The sequence below is a fragment of the Cyanistes caeruleus genome, chromosome 1 (assembly GCF_971803275.1).
Source record: "Cyanistes caeruleus chromosome 1, bCyaCae1.hap1.1, whole genome shotgun sequence".
NCBI lineage: Eukaryota > Metazoa > Chordata > Aves > Passeriformes > Paridae > Cyanistes > Cyanistes caeruleus.
In genome coordinates this window covers 89,726,278-89,750,606 of record NC_141701.1, presented here as the reverse complement: position 1 = coordinate 89,750,606, position 24,329 = coordinate 89,726,278, and the positions used below count along the sequence as shown (strand labels likewise).

At 41.7% G+C, this 24,329-nt stretch overlaps 3 protein-coding genes and 1 long non-coding RNA gene across 34 annotated transcripts in view; 2 read left to right on the top strand and 2 right to left on the bottom strand.

The window, feature by feature from the left end:
• Positions 1–249, bottom strand: part of NUP153 (nucleoporin 153) — a 44,294-nt gene extending 44,045 nt beyond the window's left edge. For 3 of the 4 annotated variants that reach the window (XM_023919696.2, XM_086841710.1, XM_086841720.1), the window contains exon 1: positions 9–248. In XM_023919696.2, coding sequence (XP_023775464.2) covers positions 9–107 — 99 coding nt within the window. In that variant the 5' untranslated portion in view covers positions 108–248. Of the gene's footprint in view, positions 1–8 lie in introns of all 4 variants that reach the window. The other variant, XM_023919695.2, reaches the window with a different exon arrangement.
• Positions 250–599: 350 nt separating this feature from the next.
• On the top strand, positions 600–2,744 carry LOC111923783 (uncharacterized). Its single transcript, XR_002861286.2, has 2 exons — positions 600–981; positions 1,067–2,744. It is a non-coding gene; the product is annotated as an uncharacterized LOC111923783 (long non-coding RNA).
• LOC111923780 (tRNA selenocysteine 1-associated protein 1) lies at positions 2,586–16,653 on the bottom strand. Of its 27 annotated transcripts, none has more exons than XM_086841537.1 (11): positions 16,496–16,651; positions 14,493–14,655; positions 13,012–13,090; positions 11,892–11,968; positions 11,662–11,795; positions 10,950–11,081; positions 9,922–10,041; positions 7,355–7,550; positions 6,733–6,778; positions 6,002–6,170; positions 2,586–2,882 (listed from the first exon to the last, which is right to left on the bottom strand). In XM_086841537.1, the coding sequence occupies exons 4-10, from the start codon at positions 11,919–11,921 to the stop codon at positions 6,034–6,036; spliced, it is 795 nt and encodes a 264-aa protein (XP_086697663.1). In that variant the 5' UTR covers positions 11,922–11,968; positions 13,012–13,090; positions 14,493–14,655; positions 16,496–16,651; the 3' UTR covers positions 2,586–2,882; positions 6,002–6,033. The 27 variants fall into 27 exon arrangements, with proteins under 27 accessions (XP_086697663.1, XP_023775473.1, XP_086697661.1 ...); XM_023919705.2 differs by lacking the exon at positions 16,496–16,651 and adding an exon at positions 16,078–16,210; XM_086841535.1 differs by lacking the exon at positions 16,496–16,651 and adding an exon at positions 15,613–15,702.
• On the top strand, positions 15,748–24,049 carry PAK1IP1 (PAK1 interacting protein 1). 2 transcript variants are annotated; one of them, XM_086841493.1, is made up of 10 exons: positions 15,748–15,848; positions 17,158–17,320; positions 19,233–19,353; positions 19,440–19,514; positions 20,127–20,179; positions 20,598–20,743; positions 20,834–20,931; positions 21,601–21,700; positions 22,871–22,997; positions 23,598–24,049. In XM_086841493.1, the coding sequence occupies exons 1-10, from the start codon at positions 15,786–15,788 to the stop codon at positions 23,756–23,758; spliced, it is 1,107 nt and encodes a 368-aa protein (XP_086697619.1). In that variant the 5' UTR covers positions 15,748–15,785; the 3' UTR covers positions 23,759–24,049. The 2 variants fall into 2 exon arrangements, with proteins under 2 accessions (XP_086697619.1, XP_023775468.2); XM_023919700.2 differs by lacking the exon at positions 15,748–15,848 and adding an exon at positions 16,725–17,034.
• Positions 24,050–24,329: the final 280 nt, after the last annotated feature.

The following is a 24,329-nucleotide window of genomic DNA, read 5'->3' as shown; positions in this document are numbered from 1 at the left end:
GACATCACCTGCTGCTTGCCCCTCGCGTAGGGCGGCTTCGCGGCTCCCAGGTGGTGCCGTCGGGTCCGGATCTTGCCGCCGCCGCCGCCGCTGCCACCCGAGGCCATGATGCGATCCGGCCCGCCGCCGCCGGCGGCCTCGTCCTCCTCCTCCTCCTGGTGCGGCCGCTGTGCTCCGCGGCGGCCCGGCAGCGCTGTCGCTGTCACCGTCCCCGCGGGGACGCGCCCGGCCCGGCCCGGCCTCTCTCCCCCCGCGCCGCTCCCGCCCGCCACGCGCCGCGCGCGGCCTCTGGTGCGCGCGCGGGGGGCTCCTCCGCGGCCTCCGCCCCGCCCCTACCGCGCGCGCGCGCGCTCACGCGTCTCTCTCTCTCTCACGCGTCTCTCCCTTCCCCGCGTTCCCTCCGCGATCCCCCCGCCCGCCGCTCCTCGCTCGCGCTCTCCCGCCCGGCGGCGGCGCCCCGCGCGCTGTCCGCCCGCCCGCCCGCGGCCCGAGCCGCCGCCACCGCCGCACCCCCCTGCCCCGCCGACCAACCACACGGCGGCCGCCCCGGGCCGCGCGCGCGTCACCAGCCCGCGCGGGCGCGTCACACAAGCGGCGCCGGGCGGACGGCCCGGCAGCCCCCGCGCGCGCGCACCGCCCCCGCTCCCAGGGAAGCGGGAGGGGCCGGGCCCGGCCGGCTGCGCGGGAAAAGCGCTCGCTGGGACTGGGACCTGCCCGAGCCGCAAAGGGACGTGGCGGGGGAAATGTCCGCCCCCGGGCTCAGCTTAGGGATGGACGCCTTAACGGCTAAGAGCGGAGGTTTGTGCTGGGGTCCTCCCGGGAGATTCCACCGCCTTCTCCCGTCTTCCCGCGGCGTTTCACAGAATGGCTCAGGTTGAAAGGGATCACAGTGAGTCATCTGGGCTAACCTTCCCGCTCAAGCGGTGTCGTCCCAGAGCACATGGCACAGGATTGCATCCAGACAGTTCCTGAATTTCTCAAGTGAGGGAGACCCCACAACCTCTGGCGACCCTGCTCCAGTCCGCGGTCATTCGCACAGTAAAGAATTTTTTTTCCTCTTATTTAGGTGGAAGTTCCTGTGCATCGGTTTCTGCCCGTTGCCTCTTGACCTGCTGCTTAGCACCACCGATTAGAGCCTGGCTTCGTCCTCCTGACATGCTCTGCCCCTGGGGATGCAATTTACCCACGCTGAAACTGCCGCAAGAGACAGCGTGAGGGGGATGTGCCCGCGACCCTGACGAGAACGCGGCAGGAAAACCGGCACCGGGAGCTCCGCAGTGCTCCCCCAGGCTGCCACTAGCGATTGGGTTTGTATAAGCAAGAGAAAAAGCATGTGCAGGTTTTTCATCGCTCATTGTCGGGATACGGAAAGGATGGAGGGGGAAAAAAGCTTCAGCACGGCTTTTACTTCCTCAAAACATGAGGAAGAGTGCATTCCTATTACAAAGTCAAAATACGTAATTTTTTTTTTTATTCTACTGAAAGTGAAGTTGAGAAAAATCTATGGTTTCACATTTTATTTTTAGCATCAAATCTCCATGGGAAGGATAGAGGTGAGGAGTGCAGAAAATCACAAGCACCTTCCCTGTGTACAAGTCAATAAAAATGTTACTCAGAGGACAGAGCCCTGATGCACCACAGACCCCTTCTACAGGAAAAACAAAAAACATTTATCACAGCACACACCTGAAGAAAGCATGTGTGGAACTGGAGGAGGCATGAGTGGAAGCACTGGGGGCTCAAACAAGGGTGATTCTGAAAGCGTGCAGAAATGTAAACAGGCAGCAGCTACAGTGGAACAACTGTGAGAAGAAATGGTACTGGGGAATTTTGTGGTGCCTCATCTCTTGCTTCATACTGGCTTTTTCTGAACTTCATCAGGGTCTTCCCAGCTCTCCTACATGACTTAACTCCTCACTTTCTTTGTCCCATTATCTACAGGAGATAACCATTATCCAATACCCAGCACGGTGGAATTATTTTCCACATATTTCTTCTCATAAACTACACTCTTACTCTTCTGCCCCACAATTTTACATGCAGGGGGATGACTTGCAGTGATAGACAATTCCTATCCTAGAACATGCATGTTAAGTCACTTTGCAAGAACTGCCTCATTTGGTGTAAATGACTAGTGTGCTACAGCTGCTGACTAATTTTAGGATTATGGTCTGCTTCTACAATGGGCATGTCAAGATCTACATCAATGTAATTATCAAAACACAAAAAATCCTATTTTAGCCTGCATTTGTTACTAATTTTGTCCAGGAGCCAATTATCATGCTAGCTTTCAGCTTATGGGGAAGGAAAGGAAGGCTAGCATAATGTGTTTCAATTATGGAAAGAGCTTGATTTACAGAGGGATGGAAACAGTGCCCATTGGTAACAGATATTCATTAATAACAATGCTGGCTTCTAAAATGGTACCTGTGTGGGGAATTGACTAAAATCATTCCTGTGTTGGTCATGTAGGAGCTGGACAAATTTAAAACAAGCCTCCCTCTTTTATGCATGCTAAGAATATTAAGCTAAGCTGTAAATGCGATTTTCTCTTCCACATAAGTGTCAAATGCAGCTACACTACATTTGCTCTGTAAAGTCAAGTGCTACTTTATTTACTTATTTAGAACAATTTCCATATGGTGACATACCTTGAAAGAAACTCAAATACTTGTTGATGTAGTCAAACATCTATTGACATGAGTCAATGAAGTTAAATAAATGTCATTAAAAACGAGACAAAAGGCAAATATATATATATATATAGATATCTCCAGCAGAATGATAGTGATCATCACCATTTGATCAATCTTCCCTGTGAGTTATATCTGCAAGTTACTTTGAGGTAGCGCTAGAAAGAAGCTGTTGGTCCAAGAGCATCCCTGCAAAAAGAAACATTCACGGCTTAAGTACCATTTAAGCTTTCTGAACACTTTTCAGTCTTCACTGGTTTTTAGCCTGTTTCTTTCTCCCTGTTCACTGACTGCAGGATGATTAGCCCCTCAAACCATGGTACTAAAGCTTTTCTGTTCAGAGAAGTGGAAAACAAAAACGTTACTCTTCTTCAAGAAATAAGTGGGTTTTAGGTAAAGGCACTATCTATCACAGCTAGGTAAAAGAAGAGTTTATAAAATCAATACAAGATATTCTTCAAAAAAAACCCTTCATCAGACTTAAACCCCACAACATTTCAGCTGGGTAAAACAGACAAAACACAACAAAAGTGAGCTAGCGTGGCGTTGAAAACATTGCTCCCAATACTTTTTGTTTTATGTTTCCACTGCAATCAGCTCTTGGTAGAACTGAGAGTAGACATCTGTATGATGAGCATGTTGAGGTCTTTGTGTAAGCTTGCTAATGCAGGCAGTAGTTGGACCATCACTGGAAGTTTCCTCAGTTACAAGTCTCAGTAATGAATGCCAGCAGATCTGATGAGCTCACTTTTTCCCAAATCTGTGCTTACACCAATACAGAGAAGTTTTTTTAGTGTGCCTTTACAGTAAAGAATGTGTGCTGCACACAGTACCTTGATCCCACACATATGCACTAACTGGTAAGCAGTATAGACTAGAAAGCATCAGGAGACAAAAACCAGAGAGCTATTTAAAACAGTATCACACGGGCTGCAACCAGCAGACTCCCTTCTTCACCTCACTTTTCTTCTCTGCTAACTAAAAAGAATATATTCCCCAACATTTCTCAAGTTCACAGAACTAATGGCCCAAACAACCTCTTTCACTGCTTTTCATAAACAGTATTTTCACTATACAGGTACTTTACAGGCCAGAATAGAAGGTGCATGTCTGAAAACAATCTCTAATGCAGTGTGGAGACCTTGCTAATATTTCAAATCTGCATAAATATGGTGAATACAGACTCTGACTTTTGAAGTTTATGTGCTGTGATGATACAGTACTGATGTAAGTGAAATCACACAACTACATGGGCTCCTCATTACATAATTCACACATGGATCAACCTCCCAAAACTTAAAAATCAGTGGATGATCTACAGGATTTCTACCAAGCCAACACGTGTCTTTAGCATCTGGTAACACAATAAAAGGTTTCCACAAAGTACTTGCGGTAGCTTAAGTATGGTGTTAGGTAACACTATGCAAAGCAGGATATGCACTTCAAAGCAGGAAGCTTCCAGGTCTGTACCTGGGTTATAATCTTCCAGCTTGTGATGACGATTCTTGCTAGATACAAAATCCTTTGCCTAGCAACTGGTTAGTACTACCAAGCTTAGGCACCACAGCTGTGCGCTACAACTCAAGTGACATCAAATCCAGCACAGTTTTGAAAGTTTAACACCCCCACATCCAAATTCAAGGGGCCCGCACCTATTATCTTGAGTTTCCACCCTTCTGCAATCATGTGAAACTATTCTATACAGGCACACAAGTAATTCCCTTTCCCATCTAGATTCTCTTTGTTTCATTTATCCCACTTTCTGTCACATTCCCATTAATAATCTCCCTACTCTGCCCCTCCAAAGACTGACCAGTTCACACTAGGGAAACATTCACCAACAAAATCCCAGTATTCAGCCACTTTGCAACTAGTTCTCTCAATGTAGGGAAGCAGTTTCTAAGACTGTGATAGTAATCTCCCTGCCTGAATGAGGGGGTTTTGTTTTCTCTCCTTCTACATATGCAATGCACAAAATCCAGGAAGAATGAAGTTCCTGTGTCACACCGAAAGACATTTCGAGTTTAGAGCATCTGTATTTCATGGGTGGGACTTACAAAAACACAGTCCCAGCTGAAATTGTGTAAAGAGAGAGGTTCTGGGGAGCAGGTAGAAGGGACCTGCTATGCAAAGTCATCACTCTGCAAGGCAGTACTAGTTTCACATTTAAGAACAGCATATAGGTTATGGTTATGACCACCACTTTAATGCAATTAAGTCATTAAAGCAAAAAAAACCTAAAAAAACCTGCCATCCTAGCAATTATGGTTCAGACTGCCCTCAAACACACATGGCAGTATCAAAATGCCTTGAGTAGCTTTCAGATGTATTAGCTATATGATAATTTCTACCACCTTCTCTTCAAAAAAGTGTTATTTTGTTTCCAGCCTGAAATTTACTTTGTGTACATTAAAGTAGTAACAGGAGCTTAAGCTCTCCCTAGGACTGGAAAATACTTTCAGGTAAGAACAGTTTAGAGGAAGCCACTCAGAAGTCGCTGTCTTAAAGCAGAACTTTCTTCAATCTCACCTAACCTCTTTTGACTTCAACTGAGAACTGCCATCCTATGAAAATGTTATAAAACTCATCACTATGAAACATCTAAGCATGAAGACTGAACAAATAACAGAGGTTTAGGATAGCATACAACTTAGTTGAAGAGGATACTGGGATACTTTAATTCCTGACAGGTTTTCCTTCCTCCTTTAAACCACAGTGTTTTCTCCAAGGATTTTTATGTGTAAGAACAGGTATTATATTACACCAGTTTCTCTGCTATAAAGGGTCAGATAAGAAGACAAACAAGAAGGGCAAAAACAAAATTATCACTAGCTATCATCCTTAAGTCTTTGGAATGTTTGCAGCTACAGCAGCTCAAAGTTTACCCTTCTGTATGTTAAAACTGTACAGCATGTTAAGAGCTTTTAAGATTGCCTAGGTATCTTGAAGTACATGAGAGTTAGTTCTTACTAGTGCTGATGCCCATACCAAAGACAGGTGAAATACCCCTACTGCCTCCAGCTAAATTTCACAAGCCAGAAGAGAAGGTGTTTCGCATATGTCAGTAAAATCCCTTGCTGGCCAGTTTGCAGAAACAAAATTTTATTTACACAGGCAAGTCTATCTTTAGACCCCATTGAACTCTTTACATTTCTAGAATATTTACATGATTTCAAGATGCTCCAAGTGATGAACAAAACAAAACAAATTACAGAAACTGCCAAAAGCATAGCAAAAAAACCCCAACCTATCATTGTGCTTTAAAACTTATGATCTAGAGTAATATAGAAGAAATGTAATTTTAGCACCTTGGTTATAACGGTCATGCTATATAAGACACTTAAATAGCAGAGGGGATGTCAGAAGTGACCGTATCCAGAGGTTGCCAGTGACAATTCATGAGGGCATCATAGAGTTCTTCACTTGTCTCCATAAATTGTCTGTTCATTTCATCAACATCCAAGTACAGCTGTGGATCTGAAAATAAAAGCCTGGTAAGTAAAAGTGTCAGGACTTGGGAGACAGGCACACAGAGACCTGAAGCCTAATAAAACATACTTTAGGTAAATTTAATGCTTTAACAAACTTAATACATCTAGTGGAATGTTTATTCACCTAGAATTTTAACGAAGCTAAAAAGTCCAGCTTCTTTTGGAATTAGCATATCCGAATGCTAGGACTATACAGGTACTTCCACATGAAGCAGAGATTTAGGGGCTAATTAAAATTTTTGGACACTATTACAAGATGTCTCTACTAATGAGCTTAACATACAATAATCTTAGCAGAATCAATACAATGATACAGCAACTTCTCCAACAGACCATTCTGGAAAGAGAATGAAGGCAAAGTTACAAGAAGCCTACTGCAAAACATTGTTGACAATGTCCCATTCTACTTGACATGGTGTACACTACTGGCTTTAAAATCCTACCTCATCTTACCTACAGCCCAGTCTTTATCCAATAATCACTGGCTTATATTGTTAAAGGGCAGAACTATGGCTAAATTCAAGCTGCAGTGATAGAATTATCATTACCTTCAGTTATTAGGTCATCATTGATTTCAGTCATAGCTGAAGCTTCCTAAAAAAAAAAATAAAAAAATCATAGTCAGTTTCAGAAAGCATCACAAATCCACAATAATTTAATGCTCCCAAACATTCCCCCCCTTCTACAGCTATAAAATAAGTAGGAGCAAGTGATATTTGTTGGTTTCTTGTGGGATGTGTGTTGCTTTTTTAATGCTTTGGTTTTAGTCTTTTTGTTTAGTTAGGTTTTTTTAAAAAAAAATTGTATAGTTCCACTTCAAAGGCACTTTTGAAAGTTGTAATTGATCAACTGACTGACTTAGACATGATCACCTTACAACAATTCTTTATTTTGCTTTAAGCAAAGTACATCAGAAAAACAGGGTGAAACACTACACAATCTGCTGTCAGAACTGTTATTTATGCAGTAATATTTGTTCACGTATGTCAAATATCTAATTCTACAGATGCACTCAAGCACTTAAATCCAAAATGCTGAACATAACCTTCACGCTTGCATAATAACTGATTGCATAATTTCAGTTTTAGTACTTTCTTGTGCTGATTTACGCAATCCATATGACTTGTTAGTTGTCCTTTTTTTTTGTAATTAACTGTGTAGTATCTTTACCTCAAAAACAGCTGGAGCCATAACAGCATCTCCTAAAGAGCAGTCTCCAACAGCTTGCATGCTATCATAGGGAGTATAGGAGCTGTAGTTGTAGTCAGCGTAGGGATCGTAATTCCACTGTGAATAGTAGTTCTGATAATCTTGGTAATAATCATTATAGTTGTATGACTGGTACCGCTGGAATTCTGCTTTCAGTCTGAAACGTGAGAAGGTATATATAGTCAAGAGTTTGAAAACAACTGTAAATCCAGTTTTGAAGTTAAACAACTTCACACACTCCAAATTTATGAGGAAGTTTTTCCAAATAGTTGCCTAAGTTTCCTGTCACAGCACAATACCTCATGTTTATAAGGAGAGCAAATGCTCACCTTCACCAATGGGAAAAGTAATTATTTCTATGGATTAACCAAAGTTACATTTATCTATATTCAGTTTTGGTATCTGTTTAAGCAAGCTACTGATAAAAAAATGCTTCATTAAGATCAAAGACCTTTACCAAACACTGCTGTTTTAACGACAACTTTAAACATTTAATTAGTCCTTCCATCTTTTGTTCTGTTAATATGAAATCATGTTATTTCCAGAAACAAGGGGCAAAATCAGATTATCTGTTTCAGAGCAGCACCTGACACTGCCTGTCAATTTACCATGTCTACCTTCACCTTCTCAAGTTTTGGTCCATGAACAGTTGCCAAAGCTTAGCTGTCAGGTGAAGTCAGCACTGCCATTATCCAGAATAAAGCCAAAGCAGCAGAAAAATTACAAAATTCATTAGTTATGAAGACCAAAGGGCCAGGTGATTAGTTTTCACTGCTTTCCCTTTCCTGAGCAGATTTTTCCCAGGGACAACTTCAAGTTGACTAATGACAAGTACCACTGAACAAGAACAGTCTGTTCTAAAACAGAGGTATTCTACATGGAAAACATTGTGATAAATCAGCTGCACACTGCAAGAAATCCCCTCTGCTTAGACATTTCCTCACTGATTACTTACAAGCAGACATCCTGTGTTTGCAGTGTCCAATGTCTCTACCTCCAATTTCCTACAGAAAATTTAGATTGGGGCTTTTTGCCAAGAACTCGAACGGAAGGAGCTCAGAAATGGTTTCCATTGTAAGTGTTGCCACTGGCAATGAATAGATCACACGGACACAGCTCGAGGTGTGGTGAAAGGAAGAGAAATTTTCTTCCCAGGATTTATAGGTTTCTGACCACAGCCAGGGACTGGATGGTCAGGATAACACCTTCCCACTGCACTGGCCATGAGAGATGTCCATCACAAGACATGTAACAGAAGGAATGTATACCTATCTCTATATTTACAGTTACTGTCCTGGGAAAGTCTTAGAAAACTACGTCAGCAAGCTCAGAAGCTGAGTTTTCAGGGCAACAGTAAGTGACTTAATGACAAACTACTCTGATGGCTGGATTTTTGGATGCTGTGAGAGCATAGTACTCAGCCAATCAGAAACAGGTGTAGATTAGTGGTCTGTATTTCAATACCCACATTACATTTTTGCTTCATTACTGTGAAGCTACACATACAGTCTAATAAATAGTTACTTTATTGTCTTACTACTGTAGTAAACAAATTACTTCATAATGTCTCAGTCTTTTGCTTCCAACTTCTCTCCTACATCCATCTCTGTAGGAAAGAAAAAACTAAAAATACTGCTGACATCCTTCTGGATAGCAGAAGTGAGGAAAACTTTCTTTGGGACCTCATTTTAAAAGCAAGTTAGTCAAAGCAAATCTGGACTCTCTTGGGTAAGGGCATTTCTGTTCCAAAGCAATGAGGCAGTATCAGCAAAATTACCCAGGGAAGATAAGCAGGAGCTGTTATTTTTAGCCTCCTAACACACAGGCTAACCTCATGAATATATACTGAAATGGTTCCATTGAAAGTTCTATTTTTGTCTGTATTCTGGATCAAAGTCTATCAAATTTGATATCAAGTCTTTACCAGGATTGTCTTAAATGACTGAGAGAACTGAGATGGTAGAAAAAAAAAATCCCTCTCAAACCAAATCAACTTAAAATTTCCTGCTGCCCTAATGACTTGAGAAGCAAAGAGCAGTATTCTAAACAAACTGTTCAATCAACACCTCCTTTGGCTTCTTCTCTATATTCTGCATTTTTCCACTAAAGAGTTCTTTCCTCTGCCTACTTTAAAAACTAACAATGTGCTACCTTGTCTACGCCAAGGGGAAAGGCCTAGAAGAAAAGTTTCCCAGCATAAAAATGAACACTTGATGTCCCTTCTACCTTCTTCAGGCCCAAACATGAAATACTTAGAAATGCATTCAGCTTCGCTACTGTAAGCATTAAGGATGGTCACAACAGCAGCTAAACCCAATTTATATAATCTGGCTAAACTTAAGAGTTGGATTTCCCCAGCAATCCTCAAAGAGGTTGATGGATCCAGACAGGCAAAACATAGTGGTTCTGTGGTTTTTGACTTTGCATTGTGTACAGCCATTATAGCAAGGGGCACAGTCTTCACAAAGGCAAAGCTAAAAAATCTGATTATTTAGAATTACTGTATCAATGCACAACTCATTTGTTACCTTTTAGAAATTCCTATGCTCAGCCGGATTCGTTTTCCCCCCAGACCTGGTGCATTCTGGCAGTCTTGCAGTGCCCTCATCTGATCACCTTGCTCACCAAATCTGACAAAGGCATACCCTCTACAATTTTCAAAAGGGAGAAAACAAATTCTAGTATTCATAACAGTAACAAAGCCAATTAATTCAATTTCTGTCCTCATGAAAACAGAAAATAGTAGCTATTATAGCTTCTATTGCCTATGTAACCTCTCAACATGTGCACATGCACAGAAGATGCTTTAACAAAATTAAAAACTTGGGCCAGAAGCAAAAAGCTTTGTTGACAGCATTAAGATGCAACTTGCTGAAAGCCAGAGAAACAATACATGTTAACAGCAATCTGTGTAAGTAACCAGATTCTCCATTTTTGCACTTACAGCAGTTAATGTATCAGTATTAACCCATTCCTACTGCTCTACAGCTCTAACATTCTTTCTAAATTTGCTCTCTCTTACTTCCTTTTTTTTTTTTTTTTAAGTTTCTTGAATTAGTCCATTACAGCCAGTGTTTTCTGAACACCCAACTCACTCATCCCTGTTTCACTCTCCAACTGGTCACTGTAACATCTATTGGGCATTATTCACTGATATCAGAAGTTCCATCTCCCAGTCACCTATGATTTGCTAGGCCTTACACTTCTCTTCCACACATATAAAGGGAATTATTTTGTCCTTGGTACTGCACATGACAAGTGGACACACTGCTGTAGGTAAGCACAGATGTCCATGCACAGCTCTCCCTTCTCCCACCATCTAACTGCTTTCATGCAGATACACATTTGGCTGAATTGAAGCTTAACATATTAACAGCTAAAAATACCCATAAAGTTTTAGAAACACAAGGATCTATGTTATTAAACAATAATGCCACAGGCTAATCTCTCTCCCTGCCTCTGAAGAAAATTCAAAACCAGTTCAAATTCAAGTTCTTACATGTTACTTACAGCAACAAGCATACTGACAGCATTAACACATTTTCACAAGCATTACCTGGAATATCCCAGCAGGTCTGTTGCTATTTTGCAGTCAATACATGAGGGATACCTCTTTAGGAAATAGTCATAGAGCTGAAAATCATCTACTTCTGGAGTCAGCTCCCCAACAAATATTGAATAATCCGGTCTTTAAAGAGATAAGAGAACCACCATTAAGTTTGAGAATAACACCATTCATTTCAGTATTAAAGCCACTAACATACAAGCAAGTAGTTATTATTGCACAAATAAGGAAGCAAAATATGAAGAATATTAACTGCACAACTCTGCTGAGCAGTGTACAGAACTGTAATGCCATCAATCTAGCAAGATCTCAGTTTCTCAGAGTCTGTTTACCACTTTTGCAAGCATTTCAACAAAGATTCATATTCATTAAAGAATCTTTTTAAAAGGTGGTTTTAGGAAGACTATTTGTTGTCCTGAAGGGCATGACACCCAAAAATACCAAGAAAAAAATATTAAGTTACAGCTAGAATTCAAAAAGAGCTAAGATTAATTTGACATCACATCTCAAGCAATTATGAGAGACAAACTAAGAAAAAATATCTTCATTATTCAAATGGCAATACAATTCCATTAGCAATACTCAGTGTACGGGCACCAGGTGTGCCATTTCAGGATTTTTAAAGTAATTTATGGCATTCATTAGTCATTAGCAATTTAAAACAGATAAAGGGTCAGAGCTGCTCCTTTCCAAAGGTCTTTACCTGGTTGTGTTAGTACTACTAGGGACAAACTCTATTCTTCCCGGTTTTATTTTGTTCTTTTTCTTCCGCTTCTTCTGTGGTGTTCTCCACCAGCTGTAGGCCTGGAGACATTCTCTTTTTTTTGCCATCAAGTCCTGTAGGGAGAAAAAAAATCGCCTTTATAGTATTTAGCCTCATTTACATTCCTCCCTCCCACTCCCCATCACCACAGGTGATTTCCCCATATTCACCTTGCCCTTGAAAGAAGCCTGGGGTCCCATTTCTCCCTCCGCCTCCCATGAGGGAAAGCAGCCTCTGGGGAAAACGCCTGGCAAAAATAACAGAGCCAAAGGATTGTATGAACAGCCATATTCCCCTGACTTGTCAAGCTGGCTAAAGGATTGACAGCTTCCTCTGGGAATTAGGGACAAACCAGACAGCCCTTTGATGCCGGCCAATCCTAAGTGTTAATTAGCTTCAGGACTGGACTGTGTTCCGCTTGAGCTCCAGGATGCAAAAACCCCTGCTGCAGCACAGTCTGCGTGATGAAGAGGCAGGGAAATTGTCACTCTTGCCTAGAAGGGATCTCCGCTGTCCCTATCTCCCCTCACCTAGGAATTCTTCTTCTGTGAGATGCCTCTCCTCACTACCCAGCAGCGAGTCACTCTCCCAGGCCAGGAACAATAAGAGGCCAATTAATGGAATTTAAGGAGAAAGCAGACCAGGAACAGGCACTAGCTTGGCTGAGGGAAAACTCAAATACAGATGCAAGGCCAGGAAGAGAGAGGCATACAAAGTGCCTCTCAAGGAAGAATAATAAAAAAATTTAAAAAAAATAAAAAAGGAAAAAATGAAAAAAAATCCAAAAAACGCAAAAAACCTAAAACCCCAAAAACCACAGTTCAAAAAGGAAGTGAGTGGGGCAACTACACAAAAGAGGAGGGGAAACAGCCTTATTAACACCAGTTGCCTCCCTCAATTAAGATTCTGAAGAACAAGGACCTCCAAAAATATGAGTGATGTTCCACAACATTTACTTACGCAAGCTTTTATGTTCTTCCTCTATAGCATCTCCACAAGTATCTTATATAGAGAGTGTTATGCGCAAGGTCCTTCAGAAGAACTCGCGCTCAAATAACGCAAACTCCAAAGCTTAATGTAATGCTCCCCCAACCTGCTTGAGTTGACACAATTAAGTGTCATGAGGACAGCCACCAATTACCACATTGCCGGAAGAAACCATAGGACTAGAAGAACACCCAACTCAGAGCAAGCTAGCTATGTCAGCTTTACATTTATTACGAATTCTGAGTATGGTTCTGGAATCCATTTAGGCACTGCAAGCCTGTATTTCTGACTAAATGATCTTACCTGGCTTGCCATGGTTCAAATTGTCTTGTCTTTCTTCAACAGTATGACTGCACAGGTTCAATTTATCACACTCCTTCAGCTGAAAAAATGCGAGGGAGAAAAACAAGATGAAGGATTTTATCCTGATTAATTACTCCCAAATATTTTCACCCCACCATATGATTTAATGTTATTAATTCAGAACTTAATTTTTTGTCACTGCTAAAAGAATGGGGATAAGAAGGATATATGGCATATGGGATTATGATTAGATGTAATCTTCACTGTCCTAAACTGTAATAGACCACAAAGTTTTCCCACTGTCCAAAGCACCAGTAAATTCTAGAGATCTTTTAAGTCCTCTATACCTGACCCTTAAGTCTGAAATACCTACATTTAATAACCCAGTAATCCAAAAGAGTATAACAGTTAAAAGAGGCAAAAGATACAGGCTTCAGTATGTTTTGTACAACCTCCCCTGGTTTCTTCCCCTTTAAGGCAAATTTAAATTTACTTGTACCACAAACTTTGCAGCTAAAAAACAAGCAGCAGTACAGTGGTACTTCCAATATGCTAAAGAATACAAGAAATAAAAGCAGGATGAGGACACAGTACAAGCAAGCATGATCTTTCTTGGCACCTTTTCTCCTCCCTCTCTTGCCTGTTCCACATGCACATTTTAATCATTACTGTCAAAACCAAAAACAGAGAAGAACAATTTACTGCTTTACATTTACATCACCGAAACAGTGGACACGCTTTCCTGAAAAGATATGTACCTTTGTTGATCCAAATATCCATTCTTTAGGCTTTTTACCCTAGTCATCCAACAAATATAAATCAGAGCAAAAACCAATTTCATTTGCAAAATATTCTGCATTTACTTTCACACACAGGTGTTCTTCACCCCTACTGATTTTTTACATTTGGTGTAAATCCTGTGTAGATACTTGACTGCTGAAGTTCTAGTCCTCTTTTCCACACAAGAATTTATGTAATGTTTTACGTCTTAGCTGATTAAATCCACAGCCACATAATGCAATAAACAGAGCACCTACAATGCCTTAAAGGCTTGCCTGCAGAGCGGTGCAGTTCAGAGCACTATCTCTGAAAATGAATTAGGCTAACTTGACACAGGATAGCCATAAACCATAATTAGAGCATCCATGCATGCTGCTGTTCAGAGTAACTATGGACTTCATCCCACAGCCACTGTGAGGCCAAGAAAAGAGTCAAGTAGAAACAAGCCCTTAAAATACAGGCCTAAAATACTGGTATGGTTAGCATATGCTAAACTAAGCACGTGCCAACTGATAATGTTCGTTACAAAGAATTAACGGCACCAACTTCTTCCTGTTGAGGGCGGTCATTATTAATGCAAATATCAGTGTTCCTCTAACGTTAGTTTTTAATAAAAGAAACCATAAACTCCTCCATGCTCTCAACACTGAAATACTGATTTTTGAATTCACAGCTGTGCAGTAACTCTTTTTTCAACTTACCACTTTTCACTTGTGCAGACCTAATGGAAGACGGCAAAGCAGAGCACTCTTGTTGCAAGAGGCTATCAGGAGGCAAGTGATACAACTGCTTCTCAGTTGGTTATCACCAACTTTTATGCAACACCGGTTTTGTGTGCCTCTCTGTCCAATATTGACCTTTTCACTAGAAAACAAAAACATTTTAAAAGCAGTTAAAACAGCACATATCAATATAGTACATTTTTTACGTTTGCTTTAACTATATCCACAGTGACAGCTAGCTTTGATTTAAGCAGTGGGGCAGATTCAGTCTCCAGAATTCAAACACATCCTTAATTGGATTACACACACATCATAGCAGCTTTTCATTTTATTCCACTTTTTTGCATTATTGCGTTCATACGGGCAAGAAGGTGGGCGAAGCTATCCACAGCCTGATTTGCCCGTGCAAACACCGCTCACCCAGGCAGCGGGCAATCCGCCCCCCTTCCTTCGGCACTAATTTCGCTCACACCAGGCGCTGGGGCAGGGTACGGGGATGAGGGAGCCTCCCAGAGCTCTTGGGGCCGGCTCGGTGACCCCGGCCGAGCCCAGGCCCGAGCCGTGACGCATTTCTCTAACCGAGCCACTCGGCACGACGGGAAGAGCCCGACCACAAGTGCGCCCCGCCCGGCCGCGGCCCTCCGCAAGCGGCCACACTGGCGCCGGGGCCGCGCTTCCCACTTATTGTACTACGCGATAAGAAATTAAGTAATGAAAAAAATAACATAACAACCCGACGAAATAACAACAAAAGCCGGCGGGGCCCGGGGCTAGGGAGGGGCTGTTTCCCTGGATGCCTCGGCCCAAGCGCCGCCGGGGCCTCCTCGCCCTGAGGGAGGGGGGAGCCCCGCGGCCCCGGGGGAGGGAAAGGGCCGAACATCCCAGCCTATCCCACCCCGCCTCGGTCCCAATAGATCGGTTCGCGCCCCTTTTCCCCGCTAGCAGTCCCCGATCCCGGCCACCGCTCCCCCCCTCCCTCGCGATCCCGGCACTAACGCCTCTCATCCTCCCCGCCGCCATCACCGCCAGCGCCGCTTCCGCCCCGCGAGGCCCCCCCTGCGCGGGCTGCCCCGCGCGCAGCCTGAGCCCTCGCCGCTACCTCCGGCGCTTCCCGCTCCGCGCCGGCTCCCACAGGATTCTCCTCCCCCGCTGGGAGCGGGCGCTGCCGGACGCCAGGCGCGGGGCCAGCGCGGAGCGGCGCAGGCAGCGCGGCGGACGGGCGGGCAGCGGAAGAGCCGGCGGGAGCCCCGGGGCGGCGCCGTGCGGAGGCGGATGGAGCTGCTGGCGGGGTGCTACGAGCAAGTGCTGCTGGGGTTCGCCACGCGGCCCGGCCAGGTAACAGGAGAGGATGGGGAATGGGGCGAGGGAAGAAGCACGGAATCACAGAACGGTCTGGGTTGGAAGGGACTTTAAGAGGCCATCTAGTTCCAACCCCGTGCCATAACCAGGGACATATTCCACGAGAGCAGCGTGTTCAGGGCCCCACCCAGCCCAGTCTCAAACACCTCCAGGAAGTGTGTGAGGGAAATACCCCATCCATCCCTCCGCCCGCCCCGGCACTCACCGTCCCGCCCGTCCGCAGCCGCGGTTCCGGCCGCGCAGGGGCTCTTAAAGCGCGTTGCGGGGGCGGGGCGGCCTCTCCCGCGGCCTTTGCCGCCGGGCTCGGCCCCCTGGCTGCCCCGAAGCGTTCTCGGGAGTGGCGGAACCTGCGGGCAGCCACGTGGGTGCGGGAGGCCGCGGTGCGAGCGAGCTCCTCCCGACGCGGCGCGGAGGATGGATGGGACGTGGGCTGGGGCCAGGTGGAAGGCGTGTCTCCGGCCTGCCGTGATGAAAAATGAGAGAATCCTTCTCTCTTGCTCTTGGGATTTGTCTCTGTGCAGAGACAACTTCGTCAGAGCTTACGGCAAGGGGCGGTTTGCACGCTTAAATCCTTTGGCGTAATCTCCTAACAGCACATTAACTCAGTAAGATCTCATGCTTACAGCTAAGTATAATTTCTCCCCCTGTTCTGGTGAGGCCACACCTCGAGTGCTGTGTTCAGTTCTGGGCCCCTCAGTTCAGAAAAGACATTGAGATGCTGGAGCAGGTCCAAAGAAAGGCAGTGGAGCTGCTGAAGGGTCTGGAGCACAAGTCCAATCAGGAGTGACTGAGGGAGCTGCGGGTTTTTAGTCTGGAGAAAAGGAGGCTCAGGTGGACCTTATCATTCTCTACAATTGCCTGAAACGTAGCCAGATGAGGGTTGGCTTCTTCTCTCAGGCAGCCAGTGACAGGGGCAGGAGGACATGGCCTCATACTGTGCCAGCAGACATTTATGTTGAACGTTAGGAAGAATTTCTTCAGAGAAAGGGTGATTAGACATTGAAATGGGCTGCTGAGGTGGGTGGTGGAGTCACCATCCCTGGAGGTGTTGAAGGAGAGACTGGATGTGGCACTCAGTGCCATGCTCTGATTTGACATGGTGATGTTCCGTCATGGTTTGGACGTGATGATCCCAGAGGTCTTTTCCAGCCTATTTGATTTGGTGATTCTGATTTTTAAACATATACTTTTCCAGCTTTTGCTTTTAAAAATAAAATTACAGGACAATGAAGTGGAAGCTTTTTATGGTAAGCTTGAGAAAGACCTGTTTGTTTCACATTTGCAGTCCTGGACAGTCACCCCTGATTTTACACATCATGCCCACTCTGCCTCGTTGTCAGCAGTAGCAGTGAATAACAGATATGTGGTCACTGGAAGCAGAGATGAGACAATCCAAATCTATGACATGAAAAAGAAGATAGAACATGGGGCACTGCTACAGCACAATGGTAATGGAGCACTTCTTTGTTAAAAAACATTAATGATAAAAAATTGTAGCTGAAAAACTGGCCTTTGCCAGAAGAAGAAAACTGATTTTTTTTTTTCTAATAAGTAGTGTAGTACTGTAAGTACTAATAAGTACTGTAGTAGTGGTGGTGTTGCAGCCATGATGGTGTGATGATACAAACAAGGTAAGATTTTGAGCATAAAAGGTAAAAAAAATATTTTGGTATTAGCTCAAAAATATTGTTGCTTCTTTAAATTATTTGTAGTATTAAATAATTAAGAAGTTATGACTCACAAATGGCTTATGTGCTATTTTTCTTCTATCAGGACAGTTTATCTAGACCATGCCTACTCCCAGTTACCGTCTTTCCTAGTGTTACTGTCCTGTCAAAGGTGTGCATGAGCCACACAAAAGAGAGAGTTTGTGTGTGAGAGCAGGTTGCTGCTGCCAGAGGAGTTAACCTGGTACATTTCTCTTTTTATGTGCTGCCTGAATTCCAATTGCAAAGTACCTGATAGAGTCACAGAACAGTTTGGGTTGGAGAGGATCTTTTAAAGGTCGTCTAGTCCAACCCCACTGCAGTGAGCAGGGACATCTTCAACCACATCAGGTTATGTAGAAGCCCCATCTAATTTTGCCTTGAATATTTCCACAGATAGAGTGTCAAACACGTGTCTGGGCAACTGTTTCAGTGTATCACTGCTGTCCTTGTAAAAACCCTTTTTTCTTACATCTAATCTAAACTGACCCTCTTTAGTCTAAAATCATTATCCTTTGTCCTATTCACAACAGGCCCTGCTAAAAGATTTTTCCTTATCTTTCTTATAAGCACCCTTCAAGTACTGGAAGGCCACAATGAAGTCTTCCTGCAGCCTCCTCCCAGCTGAACAATTCCAGTTCTTTCAGCCTTTCCTCACAGGAGAGATATTCCATCTCCCTGATCATATTCATGGCCCTTCTCTGAACTAGCTTCAACAGGTCCACATCATTCTTATGCTGGGGACCTGTTGGAGCTGGATGCAGTGTTCCAGGTAGGGTCTCAGAACAGCAGAGGCTGTTCAGAGGGGCAGAATCCCCTTCCTCAACCTGCTGCCCATGCTGCCTTTGATGCAGCCCAGGACACGTTTGGCCTTGTGGGCTGGAAGCACACATTGCTGGCTCATGTCCAGTCTCTCATCCCTCAGCAAGCCTAAGTCCCTCTCAGCAGAGCTGCCTTCAATCATCCCCCAGCCTGTGCCGATACCAGCTTGCACTGTGCTTTGTGGAACTCTGAGGTTCTCATGGCCCACTACTTGAACTTGTTCATATCCCTCTGGATGGCATCCCATCCCTCACCACTCACACAGCTTGGTATCATCTGCAAACTTGCTGAGGGTGCACTTTTTGTCTATATCATTGGTACAGTCATCTGTTCTTGGCTGTCCAAATAAATCTTCGGGTCATTTCGGGTCAGTGTTGATTAACCAAAAAGATCCAGGATCTAGACTGTGCATGGTAGCTGTATTTAACTCATGTAAGATATATCTGGTGATTACAGGGAAGCAGCATGTACAGTAAATTCAGCTGTGTGTCAGGTGCAGGCCTTTGATATGGGAGCATTCCTATCACTAATAGAAGCTCTCTGCCATCTCTGCCACAGCATTTGGGTACTGCTGTGACAGAGAACAGACTAGATGGAGTTCAGATGTGTGTGGGTAAAGGGTGCCTGATAGAGCATATCAAATTATTGAACAGAGCAAGAAAATTTGAGGGCTTTTTTTAAGAACTACTTAGGAAATAATTTAGATTTTCCCAAGGTTAGGGTAGTAGCTGGCATGCCTTGTTGGAAGAAGCTTTTCTGTTAAGTTGTATGTTCTCTGTTAATTTGTGCAATAACTGTTCGGTGTGTACAACAATGTTAATTGTATTTCTAGGCACAATAACTTGTTTGGAGTTCTATGGGACTGCACATCTACTGAGTGGGGCTGAAGATGGACTCATTTGTATCTGGAACACAAAGAGATGGGAATGTCTGAAATCCATTAAGGCACATAAGTGAGTTTCTTAATCATATTCATGTACATTTTCATGTCTATTTTCCTTGTAAATAATATATGTGACTAATGTTTTGTTTTTATCAGGGGACATGTGACATCTCTTTCTATTCATCCGTCTGGGAAATTAGCTTTGTCAGTTGGAACAGATAAAACATTAAGGTGAGTCAATACTGATGAAGGAATGCTGAGAATCATAATTCAGTAACTCTTAATAAGGTGTTATAAGCAACAATTCCATGCTGGGACTAGGCCATACAACAGTGATAAAACATATTTGTTACCAAGTGGTTCAAAGATCCATTGGTTTGTCTTTTGAAGTTCTAAGTGCCAGCTGTTCAAACCTTATTATTGTGAGCTCTAACTCTTCACAAATCACTTGTAGATGTATAAATATGTTTGATTTTGGAACACAATTTGCCTAAACTTTTGCGAAGTGACAGGTTTTGTTTAGTGTGATTTTTCACCTGGAGTGTTTCCATGTTGCTATAGATACCTGTTTTATAGATATAAAATTTTAACAGCATAAATTGCTATTGACCTCCTCTTGGGCTCAGTATTGCAAATGGTGGTTTAGAAAATAAATAACACAGGTTCAACATCATAGCATGCAAGCAATATAGGAACTCATCATTTTCTCTTGCATTAGGAGGCCAGAAAAGTGCATAGAGAGGCTTAAAAGCTTCCTTTGGGTGCCTCATGTCAGCAGATTGGGTTTCAGTTTTGTTGTGCTGTTTTTAACCAGAATGCACATTACCTGTTGTTGTGTTTCAGAACTTGGAACCTTGTTGAAGGACGATCAGCCTTCATCAAAAACCTGAAGCAAAGTAAGTTTATCAATCTAAATCCACTAATTAAGTGCAATTTGACAGTTTTTTGTGTAAAGAAAAGTTGACTGAATTAATCAAGTCAGCTGATTGCCAACTTTAACAATGTCTTTTTACACGTGCAGGCAAGCATATGTAAGCTCATGTCCTTAATAATAGTCATTTAGCAAAAGGAAAACATAGTACCACTAAAGTAAATAATTTTCTTCTTTGAAATCTGAGGTCAGAGCATTTAAATAAAAGTGTTTTAGTTTGTTTTTCTTGATTCTGATAATCATAAATATACGCTTAAGAGCATAGCTGTTTATTCGGGTTTACTTGATTTTTCATTGAATATTTTTTTAGATCTAGGTAGAAAACAGTGTCTAGCAGCTTCTAAAGATTCTTACTTCTAAATTCTCTGTATCAATGTGTACAGATGCACACATAATTAAATGGTCCCCTGATGGTGAGAAGTATGTGACCGTGATTACAAACAAAGTAGATATCTACAGACTTGACACAGCTTCAATCAGTGGCACCATTACAACAGAGAAGAGGATTTCTTCACTTAGATTTATTACAGTAAGTACAAAAATGAGAGAAGTTGGAAAGTTAACTGGTTTGAAACACATGAAATTAATCACACTTGCATTTCTCTTTTCCCATTCCAAGGATTCTATCCTTGCCATAGCTGGAGATGATGAAATTATTAGGTTCTACAGCTGTGACTCTCAAAAATGCCTCTGTGAATTTAAAGCTCATGAAAACAGGTATTCTGTATTTGTTTACTATTGAAATTTTTATGGCAATGCTGAGTCCTCTCTAAAGTTCAATGGCTTGTAATGTTCAGCATATTTTGCTTTTGTTTTAGTATAGAAATTGAATTTATTTATGTGTTAAATTCCAAACAGACTTGTTTGCTTTTTTGTATGAGCACAAGTACTGTGCTGTCCATGTATGTTACAAAAACAATAAGGTACAGAAGAAAAAATATTACTGTTCTAAATTTCTGTGTGTTTATGTTTAACCAGTCTTTACTGAATCTGATTCTTTAGAATGCTTAAAAAAAAATCAGTTTCTTTCAGTTCAAACAGTAGGAATATGATCATGTATTCTGTTTTTGAATACCAAATATTTGTCCAAATGTTTCTTTGAATTCATCAAAACACAAAAGCATGATCAGTAATGGCACTGATGTGTCTAATAGTGTATGCTTTAAAGTATTAAGGAGTTCTGAATTGAATCCTAATAAGCCTAGACAAGGCAAATGTTCCTAATATAAATGACAGTACTCAAAGCAGATCTAAGTTCCTACCTGTCACTTGTTTTTTTTTTGTTCAAACTGATTTTTTATACTGTTGCCTGTTAATCTTTAAATTCTCTCAGCTTACTGAAGTGAACTGTGATGCTATAAGGTAAAAATGTTTTCCTTTTCACAGAATAAAAGATATTTATAGTTTTGAAAGAGAAGGACAGCATGTTATTGTTACTGCATCCAGTGACGGTTACATTAAAATGTGGAATCTGGATCTTGATAAGGTTGGTGTATTAGACTGCTTGTTACATTTAAGAAAATTAACAGAGAACCAGAATTGCAGACAGTTCTTTTGTAAGAGTTTATTTTAAATCACTGAGGAAATTTTACGTGAAATGTGGATAAGACAATCTACTTCCATGTTATGTTCAGTGGAGATGTATGTCTGTGCACATATATTTAGGCACTCGTATTTTTTTATCTTTGTTTATTTTAATAAAAAAACTATAAAATCTAATGATATTATGAGATCTCATCTCCACTTTACATAAAGTCACGTTCCCTATCAGACCTAGCCAGGCTTATGACTATCTAATCAGTTATGTATGTTATGATTATGTAAGGACGGTTGTCAATTTTTGTAATGTTGGTGACTGTTGCTACTCTTTTAAAAACACAAAGTCTGGTTTGGGCAGGGGAAGGTGGTTTTTCATGTCGGGGAGGAACTTAACCTTTAGAAAAATTAAAATACATGAATGTACTGTGTGCTTTTATTTCCTGTATTTTCAAACAGTTCTGAGTAGCACAGTTCAACAAAAAATCATGTCTGATCTTTAAAGTTTATTGTGTTTATTGTTTGCTCTTAAAATCAGAAGTAGATTTTTAAAATTTATTGCCTAGTTACAAAGGATCTACTATATTCTACAATAAGTATCTTGGATAGTTCATATAATTATTTCTCAACATATATACACTTCAAATCTGAATTTGCCTGTTTTTAACTTCACCCACTCTGATTATTTTATACTTGTAAGTGCAGGATTGATCTCCCTCTTACCTTTTCACCTTATATTTCTGTTCCCTTTGGACAGAATTGACAGAGTAATCAGGGAACTCTTTACCTTTCCATGTAACACTGTATTTATTTTGACCAAATTCCTTTCTCCTGCAGGCAAAGTTTTGCATAACTGTGTGGGCTGCTCTGTCCAGCTCTGAGGGGTAGAATATCCTAATACAGTAGTTTCCAGTGGGTTGATGGTGTTAACACTGCACATGTGTCTGTGACACTTTATCCCCTGATATCTCTAACAGAGTATTTGTATTCCAAGAGCTGAGTGATACAATTGCCTAACAACGAAAGTGGGCAGTAAGATGTCTTCTCACTTCAAATACTTCATTAAATTTAACCAGAAATAAAATAAGGTTTAAATAATCTTCTTTTATGTTTTCTTCAGATTAAAGATGGGCCATCTTTACTGTGTGAAGTCAATACCAAAGCTAGGCTGACGTGTCTTGCAGTATGGCTTGACCAAGCTTCAGAAATGAAAAAAAACTCTGATAAAACTGCAACATCCTCTCAAGGTAACAGAACTTCGTATTTTGAATTGTTAATGTGAAATGGAATACACCAAGTTGGAGGTTTCTACTATACCCATTGGAAAATGTTCTGGTATTTTAAAGAAGTGGGGGTATGATGCTGGCTAGTGATACAGATACACTTACCAATCTGATGGTGTCTCAAGCCCATATGTTTGTTGGAGAATGTATGAACTCTTTTCACTTTCATTAAAGTTTTCTTTGTGTTTACTGGAATATACTGAGGAACCCACTGTGAAGCTTTTGAGACAGATAAGAAAATAAACAGTTGGTAGAATTGCATGTCTTGTTCTCCTATAAGCAAAATAAGGCCTGAGGCCACTGTAGCTGGGCAAACTTACAAAGTCTAGCTGATTTGTTTGGGTTTTCTGCTGTTGTTTTCCTGCATTGTAATCTATTTACATACTTGGTCTTTATATATTTTAATTTTACAGGCAAAACTAGCATAAATGACACTTTACACTGTAAAATAAAAAGCTATTTAAAACCCTTTTTTAAAAATAAGATACAAATAAGTCCTGTGCCATTTAGACTACAAAGACTGGACATAAAGGTCAGTGTGAATAATTCCTTGCTTTTTTTCAGAAACAGAAGATGAAAAATCGTCAGTAGCCGTGATAAACAAAGATTTTTGGACTACTAAAAGGCTTAAAACAGCAAAAAGAAAGAGAAAAATTATTCCAGGGAAACAAAAGCTGAAAGCTCCAGTGCGGAAGAAGAAAAAGAAACAGAATAGCTTGGCATGAAGGCAACTACTTTCTCTCCTGTATCTACCTGCAAATGCTGGTGTTGCCCTAGTTTTTTTAAGAATGTAAACCCTAATATACCTCTGATCTGATGTGCTGTTTAAAAGTAATTCATGTTCCTACCCTAATAAACTTACAGATCATTCTGGGAACTTTCCCTAAGTGAACAAAGCAAAAATAAATTCATAATATGTAATGTTTATATTTTTAAATTAACAATACCATACTCTTTTTAACTGGCTCTGAAAAAGCCAACTAAAATAATAAAAACAGTTGCATTTGTCTCAGTTACATTTTTGTTTCACTTAAATACATATTAAAAACATATACACATTTTCAGTTTAGTGGTGACAATGTTACTGTTCATTTGACTTAAGGTATGGTCTGCCTTTGTCCTGCATTTCTTTTCCAGCTGTAAAAAAGAACATGTTAAAAAGTTACTTAAAATACGATGATCACATCCTATTCTTACACTCATGGAAAACGGCAATTTCTAGTTCTTGATGTGGACTTAGATATGGAGTTTATAAGCACAATGTTTGGCTTTTTTACTGTGTTCATACTGAATATA